The following is an 18,014-nucleotide window of genomic DNA, read 5'->3' as shown; positions in this document are numbered from 1 at the left end:
GAAGCGGCATATCTTATTTTGCCCCAGGCATCAATTTTCCTAGGTACGCCACTGATCTTCATATAATGCAAGTATGAGTGAGTCTCATCGACAACACTATCCAAGTCAAAATAAGAATTCAAATATTGGATGGTATTCAAAATTCTGTCGAAGTAACGAGTTACACCCAGAATCTCCTCTCTTCTAGATCTCGCGTAAGCCTTGGTATTACATTCCTTATGTAGAATTAGACCTTGGTATTTTGGTCCACTTTAGGATTGATTTTTTTCCCACTTTGTAAAAATATCCACCAAATGTTAACATCGATTAAATCCATAAAGTTTGTTAGGTTGGCCAAAATATATGAAGTGGCCAAAATACCTCCGTGACCCTACAAAACCATTGCATGGCTGGTGCTACGATCCTACTGACACTAATAATACTATCAGGTCGGAGCTCGAACACACGGTAACTGGCTTTAATACCAGTGCCATGCATGCGCGAGGCATTCCACGTGTGTTAGTCATACCAGTCTCGTTGAAAATAATTGACACTAGGTTAAAAAACTTTCCGACGTACAAGTTCACCTTTTGGAAACACGATGCTGGAGCCGAAGCTCTAGAAACTTTATTTTCCTGCATAAATCGAGATATATTAATTATTGCAGTACGTTCATGCTGAAGATTGATTTGTGCTACTCTAACCATTATCGATCAAAGTACTATATGCACTATCTCTTGCACTTGTCATAAAGAAACCACCTATAGTTTATAACAGATCTCACATGTTGCGAATATTCGATTTGCCTACTGTGTTAAAGCATCACTTAGAGAAACGCAGACAAATACCAAGATATTCCGCTCACGACTACTATACTATTCAAGATCATTCAGTCATTGAGTTTTTGAAACTGATGATTGAGATAGTAGAAGTGAATATTTGCAAAACGAAATAGAATCAGAGGCGGAGATCGTAAACTTATTCCTTTTATCGTTTAGTAATAGTGTTATATTAGTATAACATTCAAAAGTACAGGTATAATGAACCGGCAAAAATAAAATCCGCGAGGGTCTCAAAGCAATCAACATTTTAAATTGTGACATTAACAACTCCAAAAAAGAAATATAGTTCAGTATGAAATGTGCGATTATAAAAAGCACGGAAGTAGCTAACCAAATCTGAGACTAGTGTCAACATATATTGCACCGAAAGAATGTACCAAGGTCAAGCACTCAGAAACTGGAGTAGATAAAGCACTGTATGAAAGAGCACTAAGGATGGCAATCAAATTACTGCTATGATTTCCATACGACGCCTGATGCTTCGCAAAGATGTTTTTGCACAGTTCCACATATGTATTCTCCCACTGCGTATAATATTACAGCTTAATAAAGCTGTACACTACGTAGTCGAGACAAGTAGACAAATTTATGTTCATTTACTCCCAACAGACATCAGCCGCGAGCAGAGTAGGGTGGTTACCGTATCGCCGCCTCCACCAGTAGATTGGCGTTGGCTCATAGAATACATAACGACAAGCATAGCAAATACGGCAGCAATTGTTTAGAAACCATTTAGTTATGTCGTTTTCGCTTGAGAACACTGAAACTGACCCAGGGTAGTTTCATCAAACAAACACTTTTCACGAAACTGTGTTGTTTTCGCGCTTAGCAACGGCGGTTTGAGCAAACCTGATATAACAACCAGGTTCGAAACTGACTCGATTTTCAGTTCAACAACGTTAAAACTAGGTTCGAAACTAGCTTCAAACAAACGGTTTGACAGCAGTTAGGGTGGAAACTGGGTTAGGTTTGGTATCAAGCGAAAACGACATTAGTTTATTATCAACCAGGTCGGCCAAACCGACATAAGTTTTGCCATGCCGAGGACAGAAAGGAAGATTTATCGGAAATGTTAAGCGGATGTACACGTTCGTTTTATTATGGCCGGAAACTGAGTTCGGTAATAATATACGGACTGACATACACCACTTAAGCAAAACAATTAATTTAGGTCATTAGGATAGCGATGAATGTAGATGTATTCGAGTTTCGGATACTTAATATCAGTAATGATTGAGGTCTTATTCCCATGGATTATGTGTGATTTAAACTTAGATGATTTTATTTCACATTTTAATAGCTTCTCTCAACTCAGATAATTTTTATGCCTCTGATGACGAAATGGGTAATCAAATTGTGTTTCATATGCTTACTTTATGATTCTTCCACCCTCATCAAGATGTAAATTCACTGTCTTTTGAGACCATTGCTCTCTTAATGTATCGTAGAATTTTGCGATGAATTAGAATTGTTCGAGTTTTTAGAAAAAAAGTGGAGGATAATTTCTTAATGCCACGACAGTTCCTGGAATGCTTCCTTTCCTCGGCTGTAATGTAATAACAGTATCTCGATATCGAATTGTCAGAATTGTTAAGTTGATATTCTAATAAAATTTTTGAAAAACACGTCATGTGTATTCAAACCATGAATGTCATGAGTTTTAGTAAATCCCACTAAATGATCCGATCGATGAGGAATGTTCAAACATTCTCAGTTTTGTTTATTATCATTACGATGGTACCTCGGATGCATTCATTCCCCGGAAGTAGTTTTATTTAAAGATCGTCCAATGAAAATTTTTTTTTCTTCCTGCTACGTCTTCCACTCGTCAGTGCATAACAGTTTATAAACCGCTAAGCGGACCTAAAGCTCAAAATCTAGGGTAAGGGCTCCCTATTTCATCTCATTTGTAAGGACGTCGCCTTCAAACCCCGATTTAGCCACTAAAATCACTGTAACTATTTCATATTACTGCTTCATTCGACTTGCTCCACGTTGAAAATTGATTCACATTTCTTGAAAATTCAACTAATATTTATAAAACAGCTAATGATGTTTTCACTACTCTGCTCCTAATTTCATCTCAATGGATTTTTATCCATCCTATCGTTGATCTTTTATTCATCCTATAAATTAGCAATGGAGACAGCAATCAAAACAAAATATTCCACTATTACACTCTCACCCGCATTCGCATGGCTGCCAGATGGCTGACTAAACGCTGCCAGCTGGAAAAATATGGCTTGCAGACATTCTGGTGACCGACTGCCTTACCGCTGCCAGATATACAACTCAAACGATACAACCGTGCCCATCAGGATTTTTCCTCATTATATTTGGGCAATGACTTACGGAGATCTAAAGAACTATATTTTAACATCATTTTATTAGTGAAAACAGATAGAACAGATATAGACTTTCTATGCAAAGTAATACATATTTGCTATGAAAATACCTGACATCTCTGTGCACAGCCGATGAAACACACACACACTTCACAGCGTTATGTTGGCGTATAGCGGAATGAAACCAGTGCTACTAGATTTGCCACAATGGTTATTTCAATAGTATTTAACACGCTCTTTCTGGTAATATTCGAAGCCGAAACAGTTTTATTGAAATATTAATATCAATAATATAATTAAACTAATGTCACGGATACCAAAAACATACTTTTTGAAGATAATTTGAAGAAGGAAAACAATTTTTGTTTTGTAACATTATGAAATAACTTGGCAACTTTGCGAAACCAAATGAGATGAAAACAAAGCGCAATCAAGTGAACGAAGTGAAAAACTTTCATCTCATATTTTTGAAGACTTTTATTGCTTGTCGGGTGAATTTTGAAGTTTTTAATCGTTAACTAAACAAGTGGCAAGTGAACATAACTATTTATGAAGTCATCCAGCATTCAATGGTAGTGTAATTGTGCGAAATAGTGATCATGTTTTGAGAGGAATCGATTAGTAGATATTCAGAAACATGACGAACTGTAAATCTTGAGACGAAAATGTGTCCTAAATTGAAAAGTGAGTTTATTTTATATGAAAAAAACGATCACCGAAGAATTTAAAACCATTTCTTTCAATAGGAAAGTGTGACAATAGCTTTTCAAATCATTTTAAAACATTTCACAGTTTGCTTCCGGTAGGTTGTAAAATATTATTCATGTTCAAAGTTATGAGGGGAAGGGATGAGATGGAAATAGGAGCTCAGATGAAATAGGGAGCCGTTGCCCTACTTGAGTTGCAACTTTATTGAAATGTACCGGAGCGCAAACTGGACTAATTCTGTTCTCGTGCAAGGTTCTTGTACGACCGTGTTTCGACGAAACACAAGAGCTGTACTTTGATCGATAACGAAACACACGTCAAACTTGATTTTAAGCAGGTTTTCAGGCAAAAGTTTTACATCGTGACTAAAAGTTGGGATGTGCCGAAAAGATTAAAGTTAGTGTTTGTCGACGAATTCGCGAAGAAGGCCGTGATTTGGCAAGTGATTTGCTGTTGTGGCTTGAAAACGGAATCATTTGGCTCATTCTCTACGATGTCATTCCAAGTTTATATGGTGGATTATCGTTCTTCCGAAAACATAGGAACAAAGTCATCTTTTTGTCTGATTTGACCAACTGCCACTACTCCAAGGTGGTTCTGGAGTGGTATACAGCTAACAAGATTGATGTTGCCTTCTTAGTTGATGAATTCTCTGAATTGTCCGCAATTTTGACCATTCGACCAAATACTGGGCAATTTCAAAGCAGCTACTTTAACGAAGCGCGGGGCAACCAAGGAAGAAATGGGATTATTCCGTGTTCGTTTTCACAGTGCGGGCGACGATGCGCTCCATCAAGATTTCCTCCGAACTGAATATATGTAATCATCTTACGCTAAAACTTTGAAGTTCTAATGAAAATACTGTGAAGCAATCATTAATGGACGTTTTAAATTTGTTGATTCACAAATCCCATATACAAATTGTTGCGACGTCATCAAGCGAGATAGAGAGTACATCGTTTGCGAACGACCCTCCAAGATAGGATCAGATTGTCTAATCAAAAGCGATAAACGCCCGTTATCAGAACGACAGAAAAAGCGGGAATAGGAGACAGGTAGAAAACGGCATTGTAGTAGCATCTCGTGTCGGATAAAGATCTCAGATAGATAGAACAGTGTAAAATCATTATTATTTAATTTGTCCTCATTTAATTGAATTTGTATTAAGGTGGAATATAAAACGTGAGCTATAAAGCGTGAATTTGTAAGGCGTGCATCTATTTTTCATGCATAAATTATTATTAACTAGTTACTTAACCTATCTTCAGGCCACTCGAATGAACTTAACCTAAACTATAGTGAAGTTAAATTGGATTGAATCTAAGAATTGATATATACCACTAAAAATTGTAAGTAATTTATACACCTTGAAAGCGTTGAACTTAGAAATATATATTACAGCTACAGCTGATTATTCACACAGACAGCGTGTTTGATCTGCTACGAGAAAGGTGGTAAAACGTTGCAGCGGCAACATTCTGTAGAATTTTTAACCTTGATAAATATCAATGGATGTGCGATCAGAGTTATCCGACACCAACTCGAATATGCAGCAGGTACTGCAAGTACAATGTGCTCGATGCACGGATCAGTATTTATTACACGGAATTGCTAATTCCAGTACGATCGTTGGATGGACTTGTGAGAAATGTAAAACCATACGATCTCGTGAGAATTTAACAGAATGCGTCCAAGACTTAGATCTTCAGGAATTAGAAGAGCAGCAAGCGCTGCGTAGGAAACACTGGGCTCGTGAGAAGGAACTAGAAAAACAACGTTTGAAGGAGGAAGAAGCACTGGAGAGAGTATTCTTGAAAGAGAAATTCGACGCGATTAGAGCGAAACGATGTGTGCAGGATAACACAGCTTTGTTTCAGAGAAACAATCATAATGATACCGGAAACGCCGTTTCTGAATGGCTATCATCGACGATTCCACCGCCGGAATCATTTCGTTATGAGAACTCACATACTGCACGGGATAGTCAAGTACAGAAACCGCCATCCTATGTTCATTCAGATAGATCTATAACTTCGACACCAGCAGTCCATCCCTTTCGTTCAATTGTCGGCCCGAATCCTCAACAACTAGCTGCTAGGCACGTTATGGCTCGAGAGCTACCAGTCTTCTCCGGGAGCGCAGAAGATTGGCCTTTATTCCTGAGTCAATTCAATAATACTACGGATTCGTGTGGTTATACTAACGCTGAAAATTTGGTCCGACTTCAACGCAGCTTAAGAGGCAAAGCTTTAGACGCAGTAAAAAGTCGTCTTTTATTGCCGGCTGCAGTCCCTCAGGTAATGGAAACATTACAAATGTTATATGGCCGTCCAGCACTAATTATTGAGAAACTCTTAGAGAAAGTGGAAAACTGTACGCCTCCGAGAACTGAAAGATTAGATACAATCATTGACTTTGGAATCACCGTACAAAGTCTTTATGATCATTTAGAGGCGGCAGATCAATTAGCCCACATCCACAACCCAACACTGTTGCAGAAATTAGAAGACAAGCTACCTGGACATATGAAATTAGAGTGGGCAATATATAAAAGCCATTTGACAGATACCAATTTGAAAGATTTTAGCGATTACCTAATGCGCCTAGTCAAAGCAGCAAGTCAGGTTATCAGAGCAGGCAAGCCGAAAGAAAAATTTTCGCTTAACACGCATAAAGGCGAGGAGAATATCTTGGAGTCCGAAGATACAATTGACCAGTTATCACTACCTTCGACTTCTAATGGAAATGTTCGTAAATGTCCTGTATGCCAACAGCCAGAACATCGAGTTAGAGACTGTGCTAAGTTTAAATCGATGGACACCGACCAACGCTGGAAGGTCATTCACCTGCAAAAACTATGCCGCACTTGCCTCAATAATCATGGTCGAAAACCGTGCTTCTCGCCAAATCGTTGTGGAATCGAGGGGTGTCAATACAGACATCACCCATTGCTTCATCAAACGTTCAAGAATCAATATACTGTGCCAACTGTAATTGCAGAAAATCACACACATTGTCAGGGATCAACTCTCCTGTTTCGTATATTACCAGTTACGTTACACGGGGAAAATAACAAGGTCGAAACATTCGCCTTCCTCGACGATGGTTCGGATGTAACTTTAGTGGAGGAATCGTTAACCGAACAGCTCGGCATAACGGGATCAAGACAACCTCTAACGCTTATGTGGACAGGCAGTGTTAAACGGGAAGAAGTTGACTCTCAGATTGTTTTCCTTAACATATCAGGAAGACAAAAAACGAAATCTTACTCTTTGAAAGCCAGAACTGTCAAAGAGCTACAGCTGCCAACACAATCGCTAAATTTCGATGCACTCGCGCACCATTATCCTCATCTTAAAGGTTTACCCGTCGAAAATTACTACAAAGCAAGTCCACAAATTATTATTGGAGTGAACAATGCCCACATATCTTTGGTACTTAAGTCACGGGAAGGTCGTGAGCATGAACCATTGGCAGTCAAAACGCGCTTAGGTTGGGGCGTATACGGCGGATTAAACAAAACCGAGCAACATTTTTTCCTCCATATGAAACAACAAGACAGTGCCGAACCATTGCAACGACTTCATGAATTAGTAAAATCCTATTTTGAACAGGAAGATTGTGGTATTAAACAGACAGCTACTATTGAATCTGAAGCTGACGCACGCGCAAGGCGTATATTGGAAAACACCACCAAGCGAATCGGACATAAGTATGAAGTTGGACTTCTCTGGAAAAGTGATTATGTTGAATTGCCAGATAACTATTCCATGGCATATAAACGTCTTCTTTGCCTGGAGCGTAGAATGGAAAATGACGCGTTACTGAAGGAGAATATACATCGTCAAATAAGGGAGTACACCGAGAAGAAATATGCTCATCCAGCTACCGATGCTGAAATGCTTGATGCCGAGCCTAGAAGGATCTGGTATTTGCCATTAGGGGCAGTCACAAATTCAAAAAAACCGAATAAAATCAGGCTGATTTGGGACGCTGCAGCGAAAACGGATGGTACTTCCTTGAACGACATGCTGCTTACTGGACCCGATTTTTGCGTTCCTCTTCCGGCGGTTCTATTTCGCTTTCGACAGCGACAAGTAGCTGTATGCGCCGATCTGCGAGAAATGTTTCACCAAATTAACATTCGTCAGAAGGATCGACATGCTCAGAGGTTTTTATGGCGTGAACACCCCTCGGAGACCCCTACCACATACCTTATGGATGTAGCCACCTTTGGAGCTAGCTGTTCGCCGTGTATAGCACAATTTATAAAAAATAAAAACGCATCGGAATTTTCATCACAATATCCTCAAGCAGTCGACGGAATACTTAACGGACACTATGTCGATGACTATCTAGATAGTTTTGATGATGTGGACCAAGCAATTCAAACATCTTCAGAGGTAAAATGGATTCATAGCATGGGAGGATTCGATTTACGAAACTGGCTGTCCAATAGTGACGAACTATTGAAACATTTCGATGAAGCCACGTCAGTAGTATCGAACGTGAGAAACTTAAGCTTGGATACATGTGAGACAACTGGACGAGTTCTTGGTATGTTATGGGATGCTGATCAGGACATGCTGGGATTCGCTACCAAAATGCGGAACGACGTCGAGAAACTGATTACAACCGATGCTCGTCCGACAAAAAGAGAAGTCCTTAGATGTGTTATGACGGTCTACGATCCTTTAGGGTTGCTGGCCGCGGTATTAGTACACGGCAAAGTTATCATGCAGGAAGTTTGGCGCAGTGGCATCGATTGGGATGAAAAAGTGACAGATGCAGTTTTTATTATGTGGCAGATGTGGACTCAATTGCTACGATCAGTCGAAAGTGTCCGCATACCTCGTAGTTACATCAAATTTCCAACAATGATGATTAAGAATATTCAGTTACATGTATATGTGGATGCTAGCGAAATCGCATATAGCTGTGCTGCTTATTTTCGAGTAACCTACAAGAACGATGAGATCAGCTGCATTTTAGTCACTGCGAAAACCAAGGTGGCACCCTTGAAACCGATTTCGGTACCTCGTATGGAGTTAAACGCCGCGTTACTTGGAGCTCGCGTTGCAAAATTTGTACATGACAATCATCAGCTCTCGATTGATAAAGATGTCCTCTGGAGCGATTCGAACATCGTACTGTCCTGGATACGATCTAATCACAGAAAATACAGGCAATTTGAAGCACATCGCATTGGAGAGATATTAACGCTCACCAACACCAAATCCTGGAGGTGGGTACCAAGTCAATTTAATGTTGCCGACGAAGCAACGAAGTGGGGTAGCGGACCTTGCTTGAATACGAAAAGTCGTTGGTTTACCGCTCCCGAATTCTTATATAAACCAGAAGAGGACTGGCCGACAGAGAAATGTGCTCAAAATAAAGACGCCGGCGAAAATCATTTTTGCCACATTCATCACAGTCGGGAAATTTCAGAGCCAATCATCGATGTCACACGTTTCTCGAAATGGACCAGACTACTACGAACAACGGCTTACGTTCTTCGCTTTGTAAATCATTTGAAATGTAAAAACCGAAGTAATAATGCAGTTACCACATCACTGACTCAGGAGGAGTTGGCAGCGGCCGAAGTCGTTTTATGGAAAACGGCTCAATGGGATGCCTATCCAGTGGAAATGGGCCGACTTAGAGAAAAACTACCGTTAACTGAATCGAGCCCTCTTCTCACATACCCACCCTGTTTGGATGATCAAGGAGTTATTCGCTTAGATGGAAGAATAGAAAATTGTGAATACGTTCAATATGAGACTAAATTTCCCGTCGTTCTACCATCAAATCATGCTATTACCGAGCTCATAGTAGATTTTTATCACAACAAGTATCACCATCGCAATCAAGAGACGGTTGTAAATGAGATAAGACAACGTTTCTTCATCCAACATCTCCGAGCATTAGTAAAAAAACGAAAAAGACGTGCCAACATTGTCGGATACAAAGAGCAAAACCAATGACCCCGAAAATGGCGCCCTTGCCATCCGCAAGACTGGCGGCTTTTGTAAAACCGTTCACCTACGTTGGCCTAGATTACTTTGGCCCACTTCAGGTTCGTCAAGGACGCAGCTCAGTGAAGCGATGGATAGCTCTTTTCACGTGTCTCACCATCCGCGCGGTTCATCTGGAGGTAGTACACAATCTTACTACTGAAGCGTGTATCAAAGCGGTCCGACGCTTCGTATGTAGGAGAGGTTCCCCAACGGAAATTTATACCGACAACGCAACGAATTTTCATGGTGCAGAGAAAATCCTTCGTGATCAAATTCATCGAATCAACTTGAACTTGGGAGACACGTTCACTAGTACTGACACGAAATGGTTATTCATCCCTCCATTATCCCCGCACATGGGAGGATGTTGGGAGCGGATGGTAAGATCAATTAAATCGGCAATGTCACTGGTAGTTGAAGACGGCAAATTAGACGATGAAAGTTTATTAACATTTATGATCGAGGCAGAAGGAATGGTGAATTCACGACCGCTAACGTACATTCCTCTAGACTCACCAGATCAGGAAGCTTTAACACCGAACCATTTCTTGCTCGGTTGTTCTAGTGGAGCGAAACAACCGTGTTCATCAGAACATACGACCGGCAAGGCGCTGAGAGGAAGCTGGAACCAGATGCGTCATCGCTTAAACCTCTTTTGGCACCGATGGGTCAACGAATACCTACCGGTGATCACAAAGAGAACCAAGTGGTTTAAGGAAACGAAACCAATCGAAGTAGGCGATCTGGTGATGCTGACGGATGGAGCTAAGAGAAGCGGATGGATGCGTGAGCGAGTGGAGAAAACAATTGTTGGACCGGATGGACGTTTTCGTCAAGCCTTTGTGCAAACAGCTAAAGGAATTTTCCGCAGAGCAGTGGTTCATCTCGCTATACTGGAAGTTAGTAAAACTGCTCCTGAAGCACAGTCTTACGGGGGCCGGAGTGTTGCGACGTCATCAAGCGAGATAGAGAGTACATCGTTTGCGAACGACCCTCCAAGATAGGATCAGATTGTCTAATCAAAAGCAATAAACGCCCGTTATCAGAACGACAGAAAAAGCGGGAATAGGAGACAGGTAGAAAACGGCATTGTAGTAGCATCTCGTGTCGGATAAAGATCTCAGATAGATAGAACAGTGTAAAATCATTATTATTTAATTTGTCCTCATTTAATTGAATTTGTATTAAGGTGGAATATAAAACGTGAGCTATAAAGCGTGAATTTGTAAGGCGTGCATCTATTTTTCATGCATAAATTATTATTAACTAGTTACTTAACCTATCTTCAGGCCACTCGAATGAACTTAACCTAAACTATAGTAAAGTTAAATTGGATTGAATCTAAGAATTGATATATACCACTAAAAATTGTAAGTAATTTATACACCTTGAAAGCGTTGAACTTAGAAATATATATTACAGCTACAGCTGATTATTCACACAGACAGCGTGTTTGATCTGCTACGAGAAAGGTGGTAAAACGTTGCAGCGGCAACACAAATAATAACCGAGTATGGAAAAAAATATAGTTTGAAGTGTTTCAGCTTACATTTACCAAACTTCTGTAAATTGGATAATCAATGACAATTTACTGTCAAATTGCAGCCACTTTGTAAATTAGAAAAGCGTGGAATTTTTGGGTATGCTTTATGCAGTACCAAACGCTTCAAAAAATTCAGTATCAAATTCTGAAAATGGTCTTGGAGCGTCCTCCCTGTTAAAGTCAATAACGATAACGTCACATAGTATTGCAACGAAAATCAATGCAATCTTTAGCTGAAACAATTCACTCGTTATACTAGTTTCTTTCCTTCGTTATACATAACAAGTAAGTTCACAAAAGAGAAATTACGGCGAACGATGAGCTGATGGAAATGTGGCAAAAAATTGTCAAATCTTGTGAAATTTTCTAAATGAGTAATATAAATTGTACAACGCTATGGTTGATCACGATAGTTCAAACAGGTAATCGTAATTTTTTTCAAGATAAGAATTAAGAAAACTTCTTACTTTTGTTGGATTAGCTAATCCTCCAAAAGTAAGAAGTTTTCTAAATTCTTATCTTGAAAAAAAATTACGATTACCTGTTTAAACTATTGTGTTTCGAATTATATCCAGAATCGCTATCCAGCGTTTCAGCTTCATAAATCGGACGATTAGCCATTTATCTTATCCATCATGTTGGATACCACAATTCTCAAGTAAAAATTAAATACCTTTCGGAACAAACCGCATATAATGCCATTCACTCATATTTTTCGGACAGCTGTTTCATACTGAATTCAGAGGTAGACACATACAAATTTCCATCACGTTCGGAATGACGGGTAGAACTACCCCGGAAATACATGATTCTGTGGGTTGACCAACCTGAAAAGTCATACATTACACATGAATACATTAGTGATAGTAAATCTCGTACATTCTCAGAGTGCCAATTCCTCCCTCCATCAGCGAACAGATTCAACCGTTAACTAGTATGGCATCAACTACTGACAAAGTCACACGTGGTTTCCATCAAAAAGCACTAAAAATAAAAGTCCATACATTTACGCAAATTACAAATAGTGACAAAAAATCTTGTTTGACATAGCATATGTCTTCTTCTTCTTCTAATACCGGTTGAATCAATGTCTATTCGAAAACGCCCAGTGCACGGTAATCCTCAACAAGCATTGTCCAGGAATCGTGCCCGTGTAGGATAACCGGTCTAATCACAGTTTTGTAGATAGTCAACTTCGTGCGACAACGAATTTTGCTCGACGAAACGTCCTGCGTAGTCCAAAGTAAGCACGTTTTCCTAACAGGATGCGTCTCTATATTCCTCTGCCGCTTTCATTATCGGCAGTCCCCAGTGAGCCCCAGTACACGAACTCGTCGACCATTTCGATTTCATCACCGCCAATCAGAACTCGCCAGCTTAATATTTATTGTGCTTTGAGTAGTATTAGTTATTTAAACTAACATTTCTCATTGTTGAAATTATACAGTTTTAAAATTTGGACTTCATTTCGCCATCGCTTGTGAGCAAAACTCATGAAATTGAAAACTTTCCACTAATCGCGCTAAATGCGGAAACGGAAGTCGCATTTGTATCAACTTTTCGGGGACTTTTGATAGAATTTCAAAACTTTTAATTTGCATTTTAGTTGGTTTTCACAACTAGTTAAGATATTTCCGAGAAAATTTAGTGTGCTTTTTCTCATAGATTCGCACATATTACCTTTTAATTCCAGAACCGGAAGTCGGATAAAGATGAAATTCGACAACAAACTATGGGACCAGAGAGGTCTCGTTTGAATCTAAGTTTGCGAAAATCGGTTCAGCCAACTCAGAGAAAATTGAGTGACATTATTTGTCACATACACACAGCCATACCCTCTTACACACACCGACATTTTGTGAGTTGAATGGTATATGACCCTCGGCCCTCCGGGCCACCATTCAAAAGTCGGTTTTCACAGTGATTGCATAACCCTTCTATATGAGAAAAGCAAAAAATATTTGATCAACTTCTCTTCTGCACTCATCAAACGAGACTGAGCACTAAAACAAACTGGCACTTTATAATGAGGTAGCAGACCATTCCAAAACCAGATTAAACGTACGTTTGAACTCAAATTGATAGAGACATTAGTGCAGACCATTCGTTTTTTAAGCCAAGAGGAAATGTGCAAGTGTGGCACTCAATCAATTCAGTTAATTATCGCGTGATCTATCCAAACATAAAAAGAAACAAAATAAAGCATAATTAACAAGTTCGATGAAAACCACGACATATGTAAATTGTAAGTGAGTCTAATCTACCATTTTTTTATATCATTCCAGAAATGGACGAGATGTTGGTGCAGTGCAACAAGAACAGCGTTTACGTACTAAACTCCAGCTACCGATACCGGGTAAGAAAATTCAATTTGCCATGTAAAATTAACTCCCGAATATACGCCAAGCACATCAGCCTTTTCCATTATCCTTCGTATGTGCCCCCTCGGGAGTGTACTGTGAAGCAGTAAAACACAGCAGCCTTAACCGTGTTACAAGTCATGTACGAGGGTATAATTTTTTTACAATGTTGAGGCAAAATTCTTTGTATGAAGTGACTGTTTTCTCCTGACATCAAAGTACCGTTTCAGAGTTTTCCCCTTTTTCCTGCATTAGGAAGCTCTTGTATATGCCGTATGTCACCGACGAGAAAGACGACATTCGAAGGACACTTTCTCATTGCTGTCCTTTTGTGTTATGTACACCTTACATCTATACCGTGTGCGTGATAATGTTGGTAATATGATGCCATTTTTCGAGTAGCTTCTTCAGATTTAAAGGTTCGTTTGAAAAGATTCCTGTTCAACACTAGATATAGTAGACATTTACTATCAATACCGCGGATAGGGGAAAGTATTATAAAGCGCTCCTGCTAGCCAAAACGCCCCCTTCCTTTTTCATGTATTTAGGACTTTTCTAAACAAAAGTTTTATCACTAACATTATCTTTTCGCGTCGACTAAACAAGCATTTTAACCGGTTTTGCGTCGACTAAACAAACATTTTAACCGTATAAAATGTCAAATGGTCGGTTGCTACTTAGTAATTAACTTTTAGTAGTGGTAATGTCTCTATTTACAGCATAAAAATCCAGAGAAACAAAGCCATTTCTTTGATATACGAATTTTCTCATAACGGACATTATGCCCCACCTTCGATTCAACAGTATGCTTTGAATTAAAATATTTGTAGCGGACTGTAAAGATGAACTCGGAATCACCAACGCGGAACCACCGATGCCACAAACGGACAACGGAAATTTATGAAAAAACCCGTAGTATCACAAAACACGTTTTATTCGAATTGCGTCTCAGTTCTAACTATTGCGTAGTTACATTTTTCTCTCAACTGTCAAATCCACGGTGAATAATAAATGGTAGAAAGATTTACATGATGTAATATATGCAAACATCCTCCCCCGCCTTGAGGCAACACGCCTCAATCGACTGGTAACAAACATATCTTCTGAATGGGGCGAAGATACTCCGTCTGATTACGTCGCAAAGTAACTGTCCGAACGACTCCAGTTGAATCCGGATGCACCTTGACGATACGCGCCATCTCCCATTGGGTAGGAGGTGTGTTTTCATTCTTCACAAGCACGAGTTGATTTTCTCTTACGTTCTCTTCTGTTACACGCCATTTCGTCCTGGGCTGTAAACTAGTTAAATATTCGTCTTGCCATAGCCTCCAAATTTCAGCTGTATGTTTTTGCATAAGCTGCCATTGATCTAAACGGTTTGTAGGAACCTTCCGGACATCGGGTTCAGGAATAAGATTCATCGGATGACCAACAATAAAATGCCCGGGAGTCAGTGCTTCGTAACTGTCAGGATTACTAGAAAGCGGACAAAGAGGCCTGGAATTTAGACAGGCTTCTACTTGCGTCAAAATCGTTGCTAACTCTTCGTAAGTCATCGCTGATGTTCCTAGAACTGCCACCAGATGTTTCTTGGCGCTCTTGACCGCCGCCTCCCAAATTCCTCCACGGTGCGGTGATGATGGAGGGTTGAATATCCATTTGATGCCCAAATTTGACAAAAAATGACTAACCCTTGACGTTCCAGACGAAAGTGCAGCAGACATCTCCTGGAGCCAACGGTCAGCACCAACAAAATTTGTGCCATTATCCGACCAAATCTCATTTGGATATCCACGTCGTGAAATAAATCGCCTTAGTGCTGCAATGAACACACTTGTAGATAAATCACTAGCTGCCTCCAGATGAATGGCTTTTGTTGATAAGCACACGAATACCGCTAAATATCCCTTTGTCGTTTTGACACCACGAACGCACGAAGCATGGATCTTCAACGGCCCTGCGTAGTCTACGCCAACATGAGTGAAAGCACGAGTTGCAATCACACGAGGCACTGGTAAGCTTCCCATCAATTGAGTCGCTGTTTTCCCCTTCAATCTTACACAGCGAGCACAATGCTTTACAATTCGTCGAACAGCTGTGTTGTGTCCGACTACCCAATATTGTTGATTTATCGTAGATGTTAGTAAGTTTGATCCTGCATGCATGTTGCGGAGGTGAAGATCTCGCAATAGCAATTCCGTTACACGGCTATCACGTGGAAGTATGATAGGGTGCTTAATATCATAAGAGTAAGGTGCCAGTTGCAGACGACCGCCTACTCGCATCGTTCCAGTTCCATCCAGAAAGGGATGCAAACCAGCCAGTGGTTTGAATGACACTTCCTGGCCGTTTCGAATCAATCGTAGTTCCCGTTCAAAAGATACGTGTTGAGCTGCTTGAGCTAGTTGTACCTTGGCTTGATAGAGTTCACTTGGAGTCAACAATGGTTCTAAGACCGCTCCTTGAAGCGCCCGAATAAAACGATTCACGTACGCCAACACGCGGACAATAAACGTGTAACTTGATCGTCGGTTGATCAACCACCACTCGATGTCAAAGTTGTCTCGTGCGATGCCGACTGCTGCGTGCATTATCTTGATCTTACGAGCTTCCATTAATTGTTCGTCGTCGATAGTCTCTATTGCTGTTACCTTCCAAAGTTCAGGTTCCGTGTTCAACCATCCAGGTCCTTGAAACCAAAGGTTATGTGAGACAAGTTCTTCTGGAGTAAGACCGCGTGATGCACAGTCCGCTGGATTATCATGAGTAGCCACATGATTCCACCGTTCGCGTGGCAGAATGTTCAAAATCAACGAAGTGCGATTTGCTACGTACGTTTTCCATTTTCGTGGATGAGCGGATAACCATTGAAGTACAATGGAACTGTCCGTCCACGCCCACATTTCAACCTCCAGATGTGACAATGCTATTGATATTCGTTCCATCAGTTCAGCTAATAGTACCGCCGCATTCAACTCAAGTCGTGGAAGAGACACCTGTTTAATTGGTGCCACCCTTGTTTTTGCTGCCAAAAGATTGATCACAATATTTCCTTCTGCATCCCTTGCACGTGTGTATACCACTGCGCCGTACGCCACTTCCGACGCATCTGAAAACCCATGTAGTTCCATCTTCCCGTTGTAATTCGATGCGAAACGAGGAATGCGAATGAGCTCAACTTGCCGAAGTTGCCCTTTAATGTCCATCCACTCTGCCTCTATGGCAGGAGGCAGTGGGTCATCCCAGCTGATATCACTAAGCCATAGCTGTTGGAATAAGATTTTGATACGTATAATGACTGGTGCTAGCCAACCGAATGGATCAAATAGCTTCGACGAGTCCGATAGTAACTGCCGTTTTGTATTCACGCTCTCTAACGGAAGGCACACCTTAAACGAAAAGGCGTCTTCCTTTGGTTGCCATTGTATGCCTAATGCCTTCACTGTGTTCGGTTGATCTGTCCATTTTACATCAACAGGAAGCTGTTCGTCAACAGCTAGAGTTTCAAACAGTTCCGGGACGTTTGTAGTCCATTTCCTTAAATTAAATCCTGCCGAATTCATGATTTCCGTAATTTGTCCTATCAGCCTTTTCGCTTCGTGTACATCGCGTGCACCGGAAAGCAAATCGTCGACATATGTGTCGAGTTTGATAATCTCCGCTGCCTCAGGGTAAACTGATTCGTAATTTCGTGCTGCTTGTTTCATCGCTTCAATGGCCAAGAAAGGCGCGGATTTAGTCCCGTACGTCACTGTACACAAACGATAATGTTTAATTGGTTGTTCCAAGCTACTTCGCCACACTATCCGCTGAAAGTCTCTATCCGCCGGGTGTACCAAAACCTGACGGTACATTTTCTCCACATCTGCTGCGTATGCAACCTGGTTCGAATGAAACCGCAGAAACACCGTGAAGAGATCTCGATTAACATTTGGCCCTGCCATTAATCGATCGTTGAGGGATAGACCGTTCGATGACGCGCATGAAGCGTCAAAAACGACCCTTAATTTCGTTGTTGTACTTTCTGCTTTCAATACCGAATGATGTTTTCCTTGCGTACCCAAGGTAGACTATCCAATGTCCCAGTTCGCGACATTCTTGCTTGTCGTGACGTTCCTTACATGAAACTTCTTTATTATTTCATTAAGTCCATTGGAGTTCCAATTTAAATTTTATTTTATGTTAGATTGTTTTCTCTTCCATGAGTTCAACCAATAGCC

At 40.5% G+C, this 18,014-nt stretch overlaps 1 protein-coding gene across 5 annotated transcripts in view; it reads left to right on the top strand.

Moving 5' to 3' along the window:
• LOC131438139 (uncharacterized) overlaps window positions 1-18,014 on the top strand; it is a 324,280-nt gene that overhangs the window by 223,632 nt on the left and 82,634 nt on the right. For all 5 annotated transcript variants that reach the window (XM_058607961.1, XM_058607960.1, XM_058607959.1 and 2 more), the window contains one exon: window positions 13,720-13,790. In XM_058607961.1, the coding sequence (XP_058463944.1) occupies window positions 13,720-13,790 (71 nt within the window). The remainder of the gene's footprint in view (window positions 1-13,719; window positions 13,791-18,014) is intronic.

Source organism: Malaya genurostris, chromosome 3 (assembly GCF_030247185.1).
Source record: "Malaya genurostris strain Urasoe2022 chromosome 3, Malgen_1.1, whole genome shotgun sequence".
Classification (NCBI taxonomy): Eukaryota; Metazoa; Arthropoda; class Insecta; order Diptera; family Culicidae; genus Malaya; species Malaya genurostris.
The sequence above is the reverse complement of the archived record's forward strand: the minus strand, read 5'-3'. Positions and strand labels throughout refer to the sequence as shown.